Source organism: Panthera onca, chromosome F1, assembly GCF_046562875.1.
Source record: "Panthera onca isolate mPanOnc1 chromosome F1, mPanOnc1 haplotype 2, whole genome shotgun sequence".
Taxonomy (NCBI): domain Eukaryota; kingdom Metazoa; phylum Chordata; class Mammalia; order Carnivora; family Felidae; genus Panthera; species Panthera onca.
In genome coordinates, this window is record NC_138355.1 from 67,444,544 (window position 1) to 67,465,705 (window position 21,162).

The 21,162-nt window shown below is 53.0% G+C and overlaps 1 protein-coding gene across 1 annotated transcript; it reads right to left on the bottom strand.

Moving 5' to 3' along the window:
* Positions 1-1,808: 1,808 nt before the first annotated feature.
* LOC132686679 (Fc receptor-like protein 6) lies at positions 1,809-18,072 on the bottom strand. Its single transcript, XM_060644563.3, has 10 exons — positions 17,921-18,072; positions 12,821-12,841; positions 11,114-11,380; positions 10,431-10,715; positions 10,006-10,284; positions 9,520-9,660; positions 6,248-6,313; positions 5,542-5,610; positions 3,811-3,842; positions 1,809-3,734 (listed from the first exon to the last, which is right to left on the bottom strand). The coding sequence occupies exons 1-10, from the start codon at positions 17,949-17,951 to the stop codon at positions 3,606-3,608; spliced, it is 1,320 nt and encodes a 439-aa protein (XP_060500546.3). The 5' UTR covers positions 17,952-18,072; the 3' UTR covers positions 1,809-3,605.
* Positions 18,073-21,162: the final 3,090 nt, after the last annotated feature.

Below are 21,162 nucleotides of genomic sequence, written 5' to 3' on the forward strand. Positions count from 1 at the left end.
TGTGCTTCGTGGGGGGAGCGAGGGAGGGGCTGGACTCTCATTTGCTCATTCAGTCATTCAGCAAACATCTGCGGGATCCCCACCCTGGGCACCTTGCGCCGGTGAGCACTCAGCACGGTAAGCCCGTGAGCGTAGGACTGGACGGAGGTTCTCCGACCCAGTCACCGCCCATCTGCACCCCGCTGGCAGAAAGAATCCCCAAACAAGTACAACGCAGGCCGATCTTTCAAAGAGCCTGAGAGTCAATATAAAGATGAAGGATACAGGGCTGTTTCTTTTTTTTTTTTTTTATTTTTTATTTTTAAATGTTTATTTATTTTTGAGAGAAAGAGACAAGTGCAATTGGGGGAGGGGGAGAGAGAGAGAAAGAGACAGAGAGATAATCCAAAGCGGGCTCCGAGCCGTCAGCACAGAGCCCCATGCGGGGCTCGAACTCAGGAACTCAAAGATCGTGGCCGGAGCTAAAGTCTGATGCTTAACCGACTGGGCCACCCAGGCGCCCCCTGCAGGGCTGCTTAGCGGAGGATGCTTAGGACAAATTGTCCAAGACCTTGCTTTCTAGCCAAATCTAAAATAAACCCAGAATTGAAAGAAATCCCAGTATCTGCAACCTGCCCGGTTCAGGGAAGGGCCACGTTTCATTTTAGTCGTTGGCATCTAAAGCGTTTAGCCGCACACAAAGCAACGCCCGGTGCCTAATGGCACCGCGCGGTGAAGCTGTCCGGCGGGTGGTCGGACCCAAGGGGGCCAGCAGAGGGCAGCCGCGAGGCCCCGTCCGCTCTCAGTCTCCCCGAAGGGGCGGTGGCTGCCTCCGCCCTCAGCCCGGCTGGGTTTGGAGTCCTTTCCCTCCCGCTTACCCAGCGGGTGATCTCTGTCGCCTGCCCAGCAGGTGCTGCGGCCCCTCGGAGCCCCTGTCCCTGGAGCAGGCAGACAACTCGCCGCGGCTGGGGGGGCGGTGTTTGCATTTAGCTCTGACTCGGAGAGGAGAATGACGTTTTGCAGCGCAGGGCCTTGCGGGCAGCGGTGCTTGGGGATTCCATGTGCCGCCTTCCTTGGTGTCTGCAGGGTCTGTCCCCAGAGACCCGTGACAGTCCTCTTCTCCTCGCCACCACTACTTTCCAGGGCCAGCAGCAGGTTCCTGCTTCCAGGGCTGGCAGCGAGCCCTGGGGCCGCCTGCTCCAGCCAGAGTCTGGGGTCCCGTCTGGGGTCCCCTCTGAAGGCTCTGCCTTCTCTGTGGCCTTTTTTCCCCCCTCTAACGTTTATTTATTTATTTTGAGAGAGGGAGAGAGTCCCAAGCAGGCTCTGCACTGTCATCACAAAGCCCCATGCAGGGCTCGAACTCACCAACCGTGAGATCATGATCTGAATGGAAACCAAGAGTTGGACACTTAACTGACCGAGCCACCCGGGTGCCGCTGCTTTCTCTATGTTCTTTTGGGGGATTCTCTTTGTCTTCAATTTTCTGAGTAATTGTTCATTTTAAAAAATGCCGGCTCATTCTTTTCTAAACTAAGGGGAAAGGATATTTTTGGCTCTGTCAATAGAAGTGGGGGTGGGGAGGAATTCTGGGGGAGGAGCATAGTGGGGGGGGGGCGGAGACCGGGCCAGGCGCGTATGTAGACCGAGTCTGTGTGTGTGTGTAGGGTGGGACTTTTCACCTATCTGGGTCAAAGGAACTGTTTTCTTTATTTTCCCATCCATCGCGGACCCATACTTTTGTAGGATACAATAAAAGCAATGTACTAAAAACTAAAAGAAAAAGAAACATACAAAATCTAAGCCCTATTTTTTAGGACTATATTAAACAAACAAAATTGCTCTGTCAGATTGCTATAAAAGGGTCTAAGTTCTTGCTTTTCATTGTTCCCCATAGCCCATCCTGGACCGATAAAGACCATCCTCAGCTGGGCCCCGTGTCGCTGGTGTAGGACAGAGGGCAGGAGGCGTGAATTCTCAGGGAGGAGGCGGTCCGTGGGGATGATCGGCAGGGCCGGCTCCTTCCGGGTCCCCAGCATCAGTGTCTCCTTCATGAGCTGTCCTGTCTTTGACTGGACTCTTTACGAGGGGCCCAGGGGCCCGGCCCGTTTATAGAGGGCGTGGCAAGGCTTGGCTTCTACAGTTGCTTCCTGATTGACCAGATAGGACTCTGTGCTTCCAATGACCTGGCATGTGCTTCTCGACCTGGCATGTGATTCTCGGCCTGGCAGACAAGAAGCGAGGGGGAGGGGCCCCGGTGTATCCTGGATGTGGATTGGACCAACCTCGAGAGAGATGGGGAAGAGGAGGCAGAGGCTGGGGAAGAGGAAGGTCAGGTGGGGGGAGGGAAGGAAGAGAAGGCATAGGGAAGTGAGAAACGCCAGCACATGCGTTGGCCTAGTAGCTCTCTGGGCCCCCTTGTGTCATCCAGTGACGCTCCAGAAGGCGAGTGGACAGAAGTATTCCCACGAAGTTTGGAGGCAGACCAGGCTTTTTAGACTTTACTGTGCAATACGAACCGCCTAGAAATCTTATTTTAAATGCGGACTGAGATTCAACAGATGTGGGGTTGCCTCTGAGTGGCTACGTTTCTATTAAGCTCAAGGATGAACCCTGACCGTGTCCAGCTCTGGGTGTCGGGGCCGGAGTCCTCTGAAAACGTGGACCTCTTCCCAGGAGAGGCGGGCGGGGTCTGCGGGACCCCACTCTGTGACCCGGGAGCAGGGACCCAGAGGGAACCGGGGCTCGGAGGAGAAGCAGGGATAATTGATCTTCCTAGTTACTAGTGCGACACTCTCAGCGTCACTGAGTGTGGGCTCCACAACCCCAGACCAAACTGAACCAGCAGGCACTACAAGCGATTGGTATTGGTGAATAATATTGATGCTTTTCTACGAACAAATACGTTCTACCAGCACGCATCTTTGTAAACACAAGGGGTAACGGTTTTCTGCGGTGCTCCCCATGGGGGGATTCGGGGCAGGCCTCATTCCATAAACGTGGGTAACCTGGGAGCCTCGAAGGGGTGTGGACAGAAACGGGTTGCATGCGAAGGCAGTGTTCTCCGGGCCTGGGGGGGCTCTGGCTCAGGGGTTAAGAGTTGTGTGATATTGTGGGCTCCAGGCCCTTTCCCTCGACCCTTGATGCCCCCAAGCCTCTGAGAGGCCCTCAGCCCTCTGGTCACTTAGGGGCCTCAGCAGAAGCTTGGAAGTTGGAAATGCTTTATGGGAGCTGCCCAGGGCCAGCCCTCAGGGTGTGCAGATTAATTCTCTCCGGCAGGGTGAGGCCAAGCACATCCATGGGGACCGAGGGCTGTGGGAGAAAGCACTTACAGATGTGTAGACAGAAGGGATTGCAATGCTTCCATTCGTGTGAAAGAAAACATCTGTGGCTCCCGTGTCCAGTCCCCTTGTCACGCGTGAGTGCGGATGTCCCTGCCCACACGCTGCCTGTTCTGCTCAGAGGGGGGCTCCGAGATCATTTAGGCGCTCCTCGAGTCTCCCGGGGACCCTGGCCAGGACACAGGGCTCCCTCACTGCCGGACTCAGGGACTGGGGACCTACGGAAGGGGCTGGGGTCCCCGCTGGCCTCCTGGGGAGCACTGGAGGGTGGCGTTGGGGGGAATGCCGTCAGTAGTGGAGAACCTCCTCGAAGTGGCCAGGGAGGGCTTTGTGGGTCCTGCTTCTCGGATTCCGTTTCGCGGCTGGAAGCTCACCAAGCTGTGATTGTCTCACCTCCGTGTAGATGACAGAACTGTCCTGTGGGAGAGGCGGGTCGGGATCAGGAGGCAGATGTAACACAGAGGGTGGGGGGAGGGCAGGGGGCCCAGCTCACCTGAGTCCCCGAGGCTGAGGCAGCAGGCCCGGCTGTGGGGGAGAGAGAAACACTCAGGTTAGGGTGCCTGGCACATCCGCACCTGCAGCCCGCCTCCTCCACGCACGGACCAGCCCAGGGAGCGCTGCTCCCCCTTTTGCCTCTGGGGACCCCTCGTTCTTCATCCAAACACAGGAGGTCTGGGTCTTTCCACCTCAACCACAGCCCAGTCATGTGACTGCGGGCCAGCCATTCAGCCCTGGGACCTCAGCTTCCCCGGCCAGGGAGAAGGGAGGGGGTGGTCACAGGGATTATAAGGAGAAGAAAGAGAGATGAGCCTATCAAACGTGCCTTTAAAACAGCTACTTCATTAGACAGCTACCATGCACCAGGCAATCCTTCTGGTGTGAGCATTATATTTATTATATTAATCTCACACCAATCCTGCAAAGTAGCGATGATTGATTCCTTCTCCAATTGAGATGAGAAAACGGAGGCTCAGAGTGGCTGATACTCCCTGCGGTCATGTCTGTAAGAAGGGGAACTGTAGACAAATATCAAATCTTTGCATACGTGAAGCATTCTTCCAATGATAGAAGATCCAGCGTCCCCTTCCTGTGAATCTTGGAATACAATGGCCTTTCCTGACTCTGGGTTTCGGAACCCCTCGCCCTCCCATCAGGGAAAGCTTATCGTGAGCTGGGAGGAGGCCACCCGGCCCTGAATCATGCCTTCGCCTTGTTGCCCTGCTGCGATGAAAACGGCCACATTTCCTTTTTGCAGCCAGTGAAAACCATATTTGGAGGTTGGCTTCTTTTTTTGTCTCTCTCGTGTTCAAGTCCCCGTTGTGACTCTCCGCTGAAATGACCCGTGTCCACGTGCGTGTTCCTTCCCATCTACCCGGCCATGCTAGGGTCCTGGGGAAACTGCTCCTGAGTCCAAGAGACTCCTTGTCTGTCCACTTCCCCTGGTGCCCTTCATGGGAAGGAGCAGGAACCCCAGGCTGATTCAAACCCATTGTACAGCCCAGGAATAGAAATAGCAGCAAAACAAGAACTAGAAGCTTCCTGGTTTTGAATACCTGTGGCACAGCAGATAACCTGTAAAGTGTCGAGAACCCCGGTTCCATTCCTAGTAATTTAAAATAGTCTTGCAAAATTAAGCGTTATCTCCATTTTTTTATACATTAGAGAGCTTAAGAGAGAGAGCTTAAGTAACTTGCCCTGTAGCAGCACAGTGAATACACAGAGCCCAGTTTCGAACTCAGACCCGACTGACTCAGAAACCCATATTCTCCCCATGACGCCATGTTGCTTTCCACCCCCGTTGGAGGGATGACTTAGCCTTTCCCTGTCCCTGCCATCTGATTCTGGTGTCGGTGGCCGGAGCTCAGGGTCTCGGCTCCTCTAAGAGCTGGGACTGTCCTGCTGAGACTTTTACTCTGGGGCAAAGGCACAGTGTGTTATTCTCTCTCTCTCTTTTCTTTGTTCCTCCACGGTGCTGAGAAAAAGGCGGAAACACTCCCTAGTTAGGGTGGCAACGGTGATGGAGATGATGTGGAAGACAGTCATGGTGGACGTAGCGTTTTTGGGGGGGATGGTGGTGATGGTGGGGGTGGTGATGGGGGGAGGAGGTGATGATGATAATCGTGGTCATGGCACAGCGGTAATGTTGGTAATGATACTTCACTCCAGGCCCCAAACTTCCCCTTTACATTGGCAAAAATGTCCAGTTTCATCCGAGAGTACTCACCTTTACTCTTCTGTGAGGTTGTGCACACTACAGAGTAATGATCATCTTCATTCTCATTCTGCCAACGAACTGAAAGAAGGAATGGGGCTCGAATAGGACCCACCTGCTCTCCCACCTCAAGACCCCCGTGTCCTGAAGACCCCTATGGAGGGAAGCCAGTCGGGGGCTCTGTCATGGCGGTAGCTGGGAGTGGGTGGCAGCCATTAATGTGGGATACCCATCTTGGCAGAAGGTGCCCGCCCCCACAGCAGGTTCCAGTAGCTTTACCAGCCCCAACTAGAGGTTTAAACTCTTTTTCTGTAAAAAAGAGTCAACCCTTGAGGCTTTGCAGGCCATAAGGTCTCTGTTGCCTCCACTCAGCTCTGTAGTGTGAAAGGAGCCATCACACAAAACATATGCAATGTTCTTCACAAATGCAAAATTGTGTGGTGAACTAGATTTGGCCCACGGGCCAGAGTTTGCCGACCATTGGTCTAACCTCTCCACGCCCTCTCTTCGGAGGCCGGGCTTCCCTCCTACCTCCCTGTGCCTCCACCGGCTTCGCGGCACTGTCCCCTCTAGCTCTCCCCAGAAACCATCCGCTTCCTTCCCCGATGACTGATTCCTGAGACTTGGGGGCTCCCAGGGGGCTCATTCTTGCTCCCCTTCAGAGGCCCTCCTCTGCCTTCCGGGACAGACCATGCGTGGTCCTGCTGGAGGGACTCACCTTCGCCATACAGTAGGTCCTGCTCTCCACCGGGGGCTGGGGGTGGATTCTGAGATGGAAGGGACTCTGGGAGATACAAAGGCACAATTTGTTGAGTTCCCTGAGAAAGTGTGCTGGAAAGTAGGGGGTAGAGAGTCTGAGAGAAAGAAAGTCGGTGGAGGCTGCTGGAGGTCTGAGTCTGGTTTGTTTACGAGGGCTAATTCACAGGTCTGGACACGGTTAATTTTTATGGGATGTTTCCTTTGAAAAATACCCTAGAGGGTAGCATGGCCCCATGGGAATCACAGACCGGGAGGAAGTAGGGTCGCCAAGGATGGGTCACGTCCCCTGCATGGAGAGGGCCCAGATTCACCAGTCAGGCTGCTTTACAGAAGAAGGAGAAGCTGATAACTGTGACCACCCACTATGTGCGAGACACTGGGCCAGGGGGTTCAAACACGATGTCTACTTCACGGTACAGTGGCTAACCCCGTGCCCAGCACGTAGCTGGACGGCAAAAGAGCCTCCCTTCCTAACCCTTCGGGGTCTGAGAGTCTTTTTACAACCGTCTTGCAAAGGTCGATGCTATGATATCATAGTATCGTATGTAGTATTATGGAGGAGGTGACTGAGGCTGGGAGAGGCGACTTCTCCAAGGTCATACAAGGTGAGGGGTAGGGACAGAATCTCAATCTAGGTTTATATGCTTTTTCTCCACTGGCGTGCTGCCTCTGTGAAAGCGGGTGCTTCCAGAACCTTAAAGATTAGCTCCTGGGATAGGAATTGGGCCACATGTGGATTTTAGAGCACCTGCTCACACCTGGTGCCCAGGAAATGTCCATTAGCTCTGACAGCAAGAAGGCACCAGAATCGCGGGCAGGACTGCCAGAAACAGAGCCTCCCGTAGAACCAAGAGTGCATTTACGGAGACTCCGAGGAGCTCTTGGTTGTTAAGCATCCCCTAACGCTCCCTCGTCAGGGGCTGTGTTTCTGAGTCTCCATTCACTGAAGAACTCCAGGAATTCATTGGGCCTCTGTTTTACGGGAGGTGTGACAACAGGCGGTAAAACGAATGCTCTTAAACAAACAAACCAGGGCTTGCACATCGAGGCAAGGGCTGCTTTGAAGTGGGCCCCTTGCACAATTGCATATGGTGCCAGGGACACCATCATCGGCCAACATGTTTTGAAAATTGCCTTGCGAGATGCAGCCCGTTGGGCATCTTTGGTGGCGGCATGGTTTTTGCTTGTCGAAGAAGTGGCTAGGTTATCTGGAGATGGTTAAGAATCTTCCAGAACGGGGTGTGGGGGATGAAGCTGTTGATCTACAGCTTTTCTCGGGGAGCTTTGGAACTGGGCCCGGAGGTGGTCTTCTGTGTGATACTCTAAACCCTTTGTGTCGCCGAGCTTCTGAGATAGGAGGACCGCCACCCGAAGCCCTATTTTCTCTGGCGACAGGTTCCTTAATACAATAGAACCCAGCTGCTCCCGGGTTGGCAGTGCGGGGCGGGGGCGGGGGAAGCGTGGACCGTGCAGGGGCAGAACCTCCACGTGAAGAGGGAGGCTTCTTCCTCTTGAGGACCCCTCCCCAGCGACTCCCCCCCCCCCCAACTGCACTGCTTTGTCTTTAATGTTCTGACCCAGAGATGAGCGGACAGAAACAGAAACACCTGTGTTACCGACACCAGGTAAATGGCCGGGCCCTTTGCAGAGGGCTTTGTTGTAGACCCAGGGATTCTAGAAGTCACACATGCAGTGTTGGTCCGCTTTTCCAGCTGCCTCCCCATCTAGCTCTGGGCCTGCCTCCACCTTTCTCCTACCATCCGGGTAGATATACCTTAAAGCAAGGTAGCCTGCATGGAACCTTGACTCAGGACTAGAGGGAATGTTCATTGGACAAAGACTGATAAGTCAACAAGGGGAGAGGAAGTTGGAGGCTGGCCCGAGCCCTACCTGGGGTGCTGGTAAGGCAGGGGAGAGGGTCCAGGGCTAGGGAGAGGCCCTTTCAGGTATCCTGGCTGGTGCTCAGGGAGGAATGCTTTGAGTGCATGACTGGGTGGTCTTTCTCACGGAGTGGTCTGGCCCGGCTCCCGAAAAACTCATCGCGAATTCCTTAACAGAAGGAGCTGCCAACTTGAATAAGTAAACCCAGCTTTGGAGGTCTGTGGGAGCAATCGCGTTTTCCCTTGGCAAGTGGAAAATAAGAATGCTGTCCCTGGGGAGGAGGGGGTGGGGTGGATTTGAGTCTCAGTAGGTGGGTTTGAAGGCCTAGGAGGAAGCTGGGATCAAACAGCTTTGGCACCGATAGGCCTTCCCTTAAATGTGGCCTGAGGCGAAGAAAGATTAGAATAGGAATAAGTTTGGAGCCACCCAAGGTGATGGCTGTGGGGGCCCCCATTCCTGCTTCATCGTCACGACCGGACAGGAGAGGAGGAGGGTCTCCCAACATCAGTGGGCTCCCTGGAAATGCCATTTATCTGATTGCTTTCCCTTTTTCTCTCTATGGGCCCCACGGCATCTGAATTCTAACCACGCTTCTTATTTTCAGCAGTTCCCACGGGAGAGACTAGGGGACGTGTGGCAGGAGAAGGGGTGGTCTGGGGAATCTGCGTCGACTAGACGGAGAATGTACTGAGCGCCCACCAAGTGCCAGCCCAACACGTCACCTGTCAGGTAGCTGTCATCAGCCGAAATGCTCACAATAACCCCGGGAGGGAGACACTTCACGAACTGGCCCGAGGTCACGGAATTTGTAAATAGCGGTGTTGGGAGCGGGCCATTGCTTGGCCCTCTCCACTGTGTTCCCTTCGGATGACTGAATGTCCCCTGGGCACTCACCTCGGGCTCGGCGCTGGACAAGAGGGGTGTGTGCGCACAGGTGCACAGACACGCATCGGGCTTCTCATTCTTTCTCTCTCCTCTGCCGAGCTTAGTGACAGAGGGTTGGAGGTCTGGGGTTTCCCTGCTATATTTGCAGCCACAGATTATCTTTCGAAAGTGAAAGAATCTGATGGAGCTTGCGTTTGGCGGGTGAGAATTCCTCTGCTTGTGCCTCCATTCATGCCCAAGCGTGCAGTCGTGTGTTGTGCACATCCCTGGGTGACTGTGTGTGTGTGCGTTTTGGAAGCTGTAAGGGTCCCTCCGTGGACTACTTTGGGTGACATGTAAAGAGAAGTCCCTCCTCTCACCCAACACCCCGGAAAAGGAAGCAGCTGGCCCCGGCAGGCCTTCCAAAGGCTGGGTAATGCCCGGCATGGGGATTCAACCACCAAGAAAGTCAAAAAGGTTACTGACCAGCTTTTCTCCAGGGTCTGAAGCAAGCCAGAAGCGCAGTGGCGATGACCAGCACACCAAGCAGGCTCGCGGACAGCCCGGCAACCAGCCAGTGGGGGCTGTTGGGGGCAGACAAGCCCCAGGTAGGGGTGACCATGAGTGCTGAGGATGAAATTCAGAATTGTACCCCAGATGGACAGAAAGAGGCAGAATGGCTGGCATCAGGGGGGATGGCGTGGCCTGGGGAGCTTTGCAGGTGGAATCAGGGATGGCCCCGAGGACGCCAACAAGGACGGGCAGCCGTCTCACCCACCCCCCACCAAGGATCTCCTGTTTTCCCTCCAGGTCCAGTGGATGGATACTCTGAGCAGCGTCCAGGCTCCGTCATGCAGTGCCTGCTACGGGCCCAGCTTCGTGCAGGGTGTGGGTAGGGGGCACACGGAGGGGTGGGACCTGCCCCCTGCCAGCTTGCTGGGGCTCAGAACCCAGCTCGGGGACAAGACGTACCATCCAGGGAGAGTATCTTGGGCTCACTGGTCTCTCCGGAAACATAATTCTCTGCCCGGCAGGAGTATCTGGCATCCCTCTCTGACGTCACGGTGACCGGGAAGCAGGTGGCTCTTCCATAGGGAGATGAGATGTTCCCTAGGATCTTCCCGTCCAGGTAGAACAAGTACGAGATTGGAGGGGAGCCCTTCTGGGCCTCACAGAGGAGCTCCACCATGGCCCCCACAGCGAGGCCGGTGGGGCCAGATCTCAGGGTGAGTAGAGGCTGGGACACAGGAACTGGGGCAGCACAGAGAGGGGAGGCTCAGCTGTGCCACCCAGGCTCCTGGCCCCTCCTCCCCTGGGGATCCTTCCCCATAGGCCCACAGGTCCCGTTGCCCAAAGCCCAGGCCCCTGGGGAGTGTCTCCCCTCCCTCCCCACTCACCCTGCACCCTGACCTCCAGCTGGGGGCTCTGCTTCTGGGCCACACCACCCTCAAGGGTGGCCCGGCACCAGTAAAGCCCAGAGTCTCTCTCCTGGGCTCCTGGGAGGTAGAGCTCCGGGTGGGGGCCCCAGTCCTGCAAGGTGCTGGCATCTCTGTGGAAGGAGAAGAGGAGCCTCGAGGCCGACTTCTGGGGGTGAAGCTTCGTCTGGCATCTCAGGGTCAGCGGGCTCCCCTCACGGAGCTCGGGAGAGGGGACAGCGCTCAGCACAGGAGGCGGGAATGGCTCTGGGGAGACGTGGGCCCAGGCTCAGGGGGGGCCTCCTGAACCCTGAGTCCCCAGAGGCCGGGTCCAAGCCAGAGCGCATCCCAGGTCACAGCCCCACGCCCCACGGGAGACCCTGTCATTGTGTCCCAGGACCCACTTCCCAGCTACGACCCACACCGCCAGAGCCTCTCTGGAGTCCCGAGCCAAAGCCAGAGGGCCGTAGGGGTCAGCTGGTCCCCAGAGGGGAAGGGTCTGGCCCAGACTGGTTCAGGGCACTTCCTTCCCCTGGCTCTAAACGGGGGGCCCTGTGGTCACCCGGCATCAGGGGCAGCCAGAGGGACAGCTGCTGACCTCTAGAGACCAGATCCCTGAGCAGCATCCCAGCCCCACCCCCGACCCCCCTGAGCTGGTGACTCACCTTGGACTTGAACCTTGACCAGCTCTGAGGTTTGTCTGCCCAGGTATGGGACGTAGGCCACCTTCCCAGTGCAGCTGTACTGGCCGCTGCTTTCCAGGGTAGCTGTCCCCACGGACAGGGACCATCTGGTCTTCGGGGTTTGGAGTAATCTTCTGTCTTTGTAGAACTTCACCTGGGACAGGGCCTTGTTCGTCCATCCATAACATTGCAGAGTCAGGGCATCTCCCTCAAACACGGGGTCTGGCCAGGCTCGGAGGTACAGCCAGGCTGTGAGACACGGGAACAGGGTGGCCCCGGAGCCACACACTGCGTGGCCATTTTCTCCCTCTGTCCCCACCCTCCCCCCCCCCCCAAGCCCGCCTCAGGCCTCCCCCTGGGGACACAGGCTGCTGGATGGCACCTGCTGAGCCGCCCCGCCCCCCAGGCCTTCCTGCCAGACCTGGGCGGGGCCTCTGCTTTCCTCTCCCCTCCCCCTCCTCCCCTCCTTCCTCTCCCCTGCCTCTTCTCTCTCTCTACTCCCCTCCCACCCTCTTTCCCCTGCCTCTTCTCTTTGGCCTTTATCCCTTGCACTTCCCCTCTGCTCCTTTTACTTCACCCTTTCGATGTTGCCAAGCTTGGGTCCAGTTGAATTCCTTCCATCCATTGTCCTAACTCCTTCCTTCTCACCCAATCCTCACCTCCCTAGACTGGTTACTTGCCCCCTGGCTCCCCCAGTCAAGCCTTTCTGCAGCGTCCACCTCTGAGAACAGCTGGCCCCGGACCGCCAGCCAGAAGCCAGATGGATGGATGTAGGAAGTGCCCGCCAGGGCTCATCCCTCCTGCCTTCCTTCTCAGGCCCCTGGCCTCCACCTCCTCCCCCAGCAGGGAGTTTCATTTCCACCACGGTCGTGGGGAGGGATCTGTCCTGTCTGTCCTCATTCTTAAAACGCATTCTATGGCCTGATGTGGACAAGAGAAGAGCTCCCGGGGACCCCAGCCTGGGTCTGTCCCCAGGTCATACTTCTTTGACAAGTCAGACACCATTGGTCCCAGAGAGTCTCAGGAGCCAGGCCTGATAAACTGAGAACAATAATGAAGAATCAGATAGGGACTCGCGGTATATCCTGCCTTTGCCTCAGTCCTCAGGACCCGCCCCTGGAGCCTCACGGGGTGACTGAATGACGAGCCTTGCTTTTACTCCTGTTCTGTCGAGCAGCACTGAGCATGGCTTTGAGTTCTGCCCAGCAGCCCCCATTGCCTCCGGAACCATAGAACATGTCCTTGGAGGTGAAGATGTTCATAGGTCAGGCTTCTTCCTACTTGATAGAAAGCCCCGTGAAGGTCAGGATGGACTAGAAGGCAGAAGGAGCTGAGGGTCAAAGCTGCCTTCTCTGAACATACGAGGGATGGAAGGGAGTCCAGGGCCTTGCTGAGTGGAGAATACAGGAGCTCCAGAGCCACCCTGAGAGGGACAGAGGCCAGTGCCACTTACAAGGGAATAGGATGAGCCCCAGAGCCACTTGCTGGGGCTTGAGCCACCTAGAATTATTCTCAGCCTGAGAACAGTGGAGTCCCAGGTCTCATTTCTGCCCGGGTATCAGCCAAGGCTCCTGAGGAATGGGCCTAGTATGCTGTGCTGAAGATGCCTCCGGGGGACCCAGTGGCCCATCAATTAAGTTTTGGTCCAGAGACACACTTGGAGATGGAAAGGACATACACAAGACTCACCACTTTGCCCAACACAGGGAACTGTAAGAGAACAGAGTGATAGAATTAGGGTAAATAATAGAACTTTTTCACAAAGAGGCCTGTCCCCTCAGGCATGGGTGCTCATGTCCATTCAATAAACCAACCACCCAGCCCCCTAAGCACCTACTCATCCAACTACCCAGCCACTCAACCACTCAGCTACCTAGCCATTCAACCACCCACTCAGCCACTCAGTCCCTCAGTCCCTCAACCATTCAGCCATCCAAGCACCAAACCACCTAGCTTTTACGTTGGACCCAGCGCCTGGAATCCTCTGCTCCCTGTCTCTTTCAAATGTCGCTTCCTTAGGTGGTTCTGGGGCCCCCCACTGAAGGACTTCTCCTCAACCCTTATTATAACACCCCACTGTACTATCATCAGAGCACTTATCTCTATTTGAAATTATCTTATTCTTTAAATTGGCTACTTGTTATCAGCTGCCTCACTCTGGGACGTAAGCCCCACGAGGGTGGAGACTTGTTCACCGTCTTGTCACCTATGTCTCGGACCCGTGCCCGGAAGGGTCAGTGTTCAACAAGCATCTACTGAATAAATGCTTTCCTCTGTGTCCAGCCACGTGGGGCAGGGCACGCGACGTGGGAGACACAAGAGTGGACTCTTGCACTAGTGGGTCTGAACGCCTACGAAGAACTCAGAGAGCAGACCTGGCGTTTCCTGCAGCCAGATCTGTCTACGCGGCTCTGGAGAGTAGAGCCTGGAAGTGACGGCTGAGGGAGGTGAGGAATCCCCGGATGGGCGGGTCAGATGGGACGGGTGAGGGGATAACACACAGGCCAGTGCATCACGCACTATGCTTGGAACTTTATATGTGGTATAAATGCTTTTATTTATTTTTTTTAAATGTTTATTTATTTTTGAGACAGAGAGAGACAAGAGCATGAACGGGGGAGGAGCAGAGAGAGAGAGGGAGACACAGAATCTGAGGCAGGCTCCAGGCTCCGAGCTGCCAGCACAGAGCCCGACGCGGGGCTCGAACTCATGGACCATGAGATCGTGACCTGAGCCGAAGTCGGACGCTCCACCGACTGAGCCACCCAGGTGCCCCATGGTATGAATGCTTTTAAATGAATGAATATTTGAGGAGCATAGGTGGCCCGGGAAGAGAGGCCAAACCACGAAGTGATGACTGATGAGGTTAGACAGGTATGAAAGGCACAAGGGATGGCATGGGGGGGGGGGTGGGGAGGCACAGCTGGGCGTGACGTGGTGGAGAGTGTTCTAGACTGCGTGACAAGGGGTGAAGCAGTCAGTGGCATTGGGCGAGCGTGGTCGGGCCAGCCGTCCTCAGGCAGTTACTGTGTCCTTCACACTGACATGTCCTAGGTGCTGTGTAGACAGGGAGGAACGTGGGAATGGCCTTGGGAGGGGTGGGTGAAGACCCTCTCACCAGGGGCTTGAGGTGCGGCTGTTTGGTGTGTTGAATCACTCGCTGTCACCCTTGCTGTCCACATGGCCTTGGACCCAGATGGAGGCTTTTAGCCTCAGTTCTCTGCTCAGCTCGGGGTTAGCTCAGCCACAGGATCAGCGTGTGCAGAATTATGAGTCTTTCTTATCAACCCTCTATCTCTCACTGGGTCCATCTAAACATATCTCTTGGAAACTTTTTTTTTTAAGTTTATTTATTTGAGATGGACGGACATAGGACGAGCTGGGAAGGGACCGAGAGAAGAGGAGAGAGAATCTCAAGCAGGCTCCACGCTGCCAGCGCAGAGCCCGACGCCGGGCTCAAACCCATGGAACCATGAGATCATGACCAGAGCCGAAACCAAGAGTCGTGACGCTTAACCGACTGAGCCCCCCAGGGCGCCCCTAAGCATATGTCCTCCCTGGGCTTAGTGCAGTGGGAAACAAGCAGGGTTCGGAGTCACGTGACCTGAACTGGACTCGTGATTCCACCTCTTTCTATGTGAACTTGGACAGATCCTTGAAATTCCAATAGCCTTGAATTCCTGGTCCTGTCTGCACAGTGGGAGCCGTCACAGCCATTTCTTCCCTGCGGACTGTTTGCGTAGATTACCGTGACCCACCACCTGGAAAAGCGGTTACCGCATTGACTGAAAGCAGAAAGGAGGCCTGACCTCAGAGTGACTAATACCTCGCAGTATAGTGATGTCCCTCTTCCTTTTCCCTTCTCACCCGCAAAATACCTCTGCAGCTTCAAAGTGATGAGTAAACAGGAGTGAGGGCACTGAAGCCCTACAACCAGAGAAGGGGCATCCAGAGAGCACAGAGACACTTCAGATGAGCTTGTGTCCCCAGACCCCATGAGACCTGGGAGCTGTGCCCACAAAGCCAGTGCCTGTAACGAAGGCAGTGGGCAGCGGGACGTGCAGAGGGGCAGCGGCCACGTTACAGCACTTCCTACAAAGAGGGCCATGGGCTGAAGATGAGGCGACAACACAGCCAAGAGCCGCTGTTGAATAAGCTGCACAACAGAGTCCTGGACAATGGAGGCCACAGCCCCGCTGACCTTGGCACTACTCAGGCCATGGTGGGGGGCGGGGAGGGGAAGGCACAGGGCCTGGTCCACTGACAAAGGGCATCGAGCCCAAGCAGACCAGGCTGATGAGCAACGCCAAGAAACCATTCCCCACTCGAGGAAGACACAGCCAAGCAGGGACACAGTAGGTCTCCAAATATTTGATGGGCTAAGTGTAAAAGAGGGAAGAGACTTTCAGGTAAAAGTGAGACTAATTCAGAGGAAATGAGAGAGACCAAGGAAGCAGATTTCACCAAAGTGTGAGGGACTTTGTCACAATCGAGGTCTAGGACATTGGAACCCGCTGCTTTGCCAAGCTATGGCATCCGTGGTGCTAGGGGTGGCCGTGACGTGGAAGCCCAGAGACACCTGTCATGGATGGTGTGTGTGTCTACGGGTGGTGGGTTCCAGTCCTGGGGCTGAACCTGGCTGATGCTCAGCTCAGAAGGAAATTAAGTCTCATCTCCTAAACTTCAAATCACCTTTAACGTACGGCCGTGTCCCAGCACGTTCAGGGCCAGGGGCCCCTCGCCTGTCGAGTGTCTGATGGCCAGTAAGAGTAACGGGCACCATTTATTGTGTGAACATGCCCCACCAGGCACTTTAAATGAATTTTATTTTCCAGTCTTACGTGATTAGAACCCAACCAGAGTCCTGCCCGAGGCATCCGGGTGGGATGGAGAAAGCATGAGTCTGGCAACAAGTGGAGTTGGAGTTGTATTTCTGTTTTGCTCTTGTTGCCAGAGCAATTCTACACAAGTTTCTTAACCTTTTTGAACCTCAGTTTCCTCAATTGCTCAATAGGGACAAAAAATACCCACCCAATAAGATTCGAAAGGTTAGATGAGATAATATGTGTACTACTGAGCAGGGTGTTTTCTCTGTCTCTCTGCCCACATCTAAGAGGAAATAGCAGCTGTGCACATATGGTAACTCTGTTCCTCCACATCTAGCCATGGGGTCTCCATTTTAGGCTGGTCTTCTGGGGTCCCCAAGCATCATGCATGACCCTGTCAAATCTGGGTCCTCCACCACTCTGTCCCCTAGTCAGTCAGCTTTTGACTCTCTCCTCTCTTGCTTTGGTCTTCCCCATCCAGATACTGGGTTCCAAGTTGGGAAACGCTTGGGCTTTATCCAGTCAAGTTCAAGGGCTCTTCCTCTTACAAGGTGGTGATTTGCCCATGATAACCTTTCTTCTGGAATATATCCAGGCACTAGGCCATCCTGACCTTGTCCAGTATGACCATTAGACCTTTTCCCTTGTCCAAATGGCCATTTGTAAGCACACAGGGTAACAATGAGGTGGGAGAAGGAAGAGCATTGGGCAGAACAAGTGTTTCTTTACAGGGTCAAATGCCCGCAAATCCTGTCCAGGAAGAGATCACATTTAGGAATGGTTTGCTTTTCTGGTTCAATGGAAACAAACAAACAAACAAACAAACGAACAAACAAACACAAACAAACTATTGGGAACAAGTTTAAAATAAAAAGTAAGTCAACTCAGAAATTGTAACGTGAAACATATGCCCAGAATTGTTCCTTCTAAGTGTGGCAGGGTGATAGTGGCTGAGACTGAGTTGAGTCGGGGAGGCCCAGTGGCCCTCTCCCCACTCTCATAATCCTCTGCCCTTGGAAGACCAGTCCCTTCAGTCTCTGGTGAGGGTGACGGGTGGCCCCTGGGGAGGTAGCTCAAAGAGAGAGATATAGATCAGAGAGAATGGATTTGATTCTTCAAACCATCCCCAAGGACCAGTCAGACCTGAAACAGACCTCCCCACCACAATCCCCAATAGAGAGAGGCAGAAGGAGGATGGCCAGTTTGTAAAGGGCTTGAACACTCCGGGCAAAGCCTCTTAATCAGGTGAGCAGCCTGGACATTGTAGAGTGGTTCTAAAAAAATGCGGAGGTTTCATAAAAATTTATCTTTGATTTCTTCCAAAGTTTATTGATGTATTTTGAGAGAGGGGGAGAGAGAGAGAGAGTTCAAGTGGGGAGGGGGCAGAGAGAAGGAGAGAGAGAAGCCCAAGCAGGCTCCACACTGTGGGCTCAGAGCCCACATGGGGCTCGAGCTCATGAACCATGAGATCATGTCCTGAGCTGAAATCTAGAGTCAGATGCTTAGCCGACTGAGCTACCCAGGTGCCCCCCAAAATACTTTTTGTAAAATCCCACCTTCTACTGCTGAGCAAAATGCACAGAACTGCGTTTTCCCATTTCCCTGGTCCTCCAGCCCACCCCTGCCCAAAGCCTTCCTTCTTCCATAACTTCATTTTCCTTTTGAGGCAGCCCAATGAGTAACTTAACCTTATTTCATGGGGTAAACATGTGGGTGGGCCTCAGAAGGTGATTTTCTGCCTCCTTAGTTTAGCTCTGATACACTGAAGGCCTGCCTTACCAAGGACCCAGGAAAATGCAATGGGAAACATCAGGGAAGCCCCCCACCACACCCCATGTGCACACACTCATTTCAAGCTCCAGCCATAAAACCCACTTGAACCTGGAAAGGGGAAATTAGGATTCCCATAAATAATTTACAGTTTTTGGTGCCCAGGAAGTAAAGCCCATGCTCGGTGACTTACCGAAAAACAGCAGAACCCTGCAGAGCAGCATGGGGCCTGGCCTGGCACAGAGCGGGGATACAGGTCCAACCGAAGGCAGACGAGAAGTCGGGGTGGAGGGGAGAGCATCTGAGCCACAGGCCCAGGGGTGGGTGAGTGACCCCTGTGACGTAGGTGGTGTTACTGCTTCATAGCCTATATAGAGGAAGTGGGGAAGAAACTTCAAAAGTTCAAATTTCCTCTCTGGTTGAGGGGGTATTATTTAAGTGAACTTTCTTCACCATGAAGCATGAAGGAGTCAGGGAATTTACTAGTAAGCACTTTTGAACATTCTCCATGGCTTCGAAAAGCTCATGCTAGTGAACAGGATGGGACACGGCTATGGGAAGATCCAGAGACTACCAGAATTTGTGTGATTTCAGCATCACTTAGCTTGCAAGGCAGCACAGTTCTGGATACACTAAGATCTGTTCTCTACCTTGAGTGACCTCCAGTTCTCCAAGCTTCCCTCCTATCCAAGGAGAAATGTGTTTGGACACTGCAATGAGGTGGAAAAGAGGAATCCTGAAAATGGTCCACAAGACCATCAGAGGAGCTCAGAGATCGATGAGGTCAGAGTAGATCAGGCTAGAGTTCCTGAATCTGAGGTTTTAAGACTGTCAGGCTATTATTTTGAGAACTATGCCTTAAAAAGACACCATTGAGAGAGAATTAGGCAAGCCACAGGGTGACAAGATATTTTCAATACATATGACTGAAAAAGGATCCATATCCAGAATATAAGACTTTCTACAAGTCAGTAAGAAAAAGACAGACAACCCACTAGGAAAATGGGCAAGATAATTGGATAGGTAATTTACAAAAGCAGACACCTGAGCGCCGAATAAACAGAAAACAAAGCTTGACTTCATAAATCACTGTAGAAATGCAGATTTAAACTAAATGAAAACACTACATTCCCCATAAGAATGGCTAACACTGTTAAGATAGACAGCCAAGTGCTGGTGAGGATGCAAAGCAGCCAGAACTCTTGTAGACCTCCGGTAGGAGTGTAAATTGGTACAACCACTTTGGAAAACTGCATGGCAAAATCTCCTAAATGGGTTATACGAATGCCCGATGACCCAGCATTTTTGCTTCTAGGTACATACTGAACAGAAATGCATATGTATTGGCACCAAAAGACATACACAGGACTGCTCACTGCAGCATAACTTTTAATAGATAAAAATCTGGAGGGGCGCCTGGGTGGCTCAGTCCATTAAGCATCCAACTTCAGCTCAGGTCATGATCTCATGATTTGTGAGTTCAAGCCCCACGTCGGGCTCTGTGCTGACAGCTCGGAGCCTGGAGACTGCTTGGGATTCTGTGTCTCCCTCTCTCTCTGCTCTCCCCTGCTCGCATACTCTCTTTCTCTCTCTCTATCAAAAATAAATAAACATTAAAAAAATAGATAAAATCTGGAAGCTACTTAATGAGCCCTCAACAGAGAAGGAGGCCATGAACCCTCATCTCCTCTAAAGACAGAACATGTGAGTTTAAACTGAAGCATGGAGGGCCGGGTTAAATACCAGGAAGCAGTTTCTGAGAGTAAGGTTTTTCTCAGAAGTCTTTAGGTGAGAAGTTCCATAGAGTCTGGAAAGAATTCAATGTGCTTATTGCCAAAGACAGGAATGGAGAGTGTGACCTTTCTAACTTTTTGTGTTCTAGATTTTCTGATTGACTGGAAATGGGAAACCAATCCGACAATGACAGGCAATTCTGTCATGACTCTGTTGATCGGGAGAGAGGTGCACTTAGCGAGGAAGTAATGTAGGAAACCGGTGTCTTATCCAGTCTCCCTAAGATGTTAACATTTATGCATTTCCCTTACTGTTCTCTTTCCACCAGATCTCTTGGCTTAAGTTGTCTCCACTCCACCTCTGCTCAGCTGCAGGTCCAGAGTGTGGGGCAGCAGCTCTGCAGGGCTGCAGCTAGGGTAGATGGGGCAACCGCAAACGGTCTAGCTTGCAAGCACTTACTGTGCTTTGCATGCAGAACAGTTGAGGCCTCTACCCTAGCTGCTTCTATTTTCGCCAGGTTCTAGCAGTTTGGGCATGTGAACTCTCCCTGACTTCTCACTCTACCCTTGAAGAGTGAGATGTTGCTGCAATTTTATTTTATCTTATTTTTATTTTTTTAATATTTATTTATTTTTCAGAGAGAGAGAGACAGAGAAAGACACACACACACACACACACACACACACACAGAGGGAGAGAGACAGCACAAGTGGGGGAGGGGCAGGGAGGGAGAGAGAGAGAGGGAGACACAGAATCTGAAGCAGGCTCCAGGCTCTGAGCTGTCAGCACAGAGCCCGACGTGGGGCTCGAACCCACCAACTGCAAGATCATAAACTGAGCCAAAGTTGGACACTTAACCAACTGAACCACCCAGGAGCCCCAGATGTTGCTGCAATTTTAAAGGTGTTAGTGGGATTTTCTCTCCAAGCTGAGCTGGCTGCATACCATTGCTTTGGGGATGAAGGTGGGCTGCTGCTAGGTTAGGAATTATCCAGAACCCAGACTGACCTTGAACTGAGATGGAAATGGGTTGGGAGAGGGATCAAAACCCATAATACTAAAACTCTAAGGGAAATTCGGGGTTAAAAGGAGGTGGGGAGGATAATGGGGGCGAGGGAATTCTCATCCAGATGGGTTTATAGACTTCATAGATACATATCAAGCATTGCATCCCCAAATGTCAGAATACACATTCTTTTCAGGTGTGCATGGAACATTCTCCAGGATAGGCCACATGTTAGGCCACAAAACACGTCTTAATAAATCTGAGAAGACTGAAATCATATCAAAAATCTTTTATGACCATAATGGTATGATATTAGGGATCAGTTGCAAGACAAAATTGGAAAAAAACATAAACATGGAGGCTAAACAACATGCAACTAAACAGTCAATGGGTCAATGAGGAAATCAAAGAGGAAATAAAAAATACACTGAGATAAATGAAAATGAAAACAACCTTCAAAAATCATTGGGATGCAGCAAAGGCAGTTCTAAAAGGGAAGTTCATAGCCATGATAGGCTTACCTCAAGAGACAAGGAAAATCTCAAATAAACAATCTAACCTTATACCCAAAGGAACTAGAAAAAGAATAAACAAAGCTCAAAGTTAGTAGAAGGATTGGGGATAATAAAGATCAGAGTGGAAAGAAATGAAACAGAGACAGAAACATAGAAAAGGTCAATGAAACTAAGAGCTGG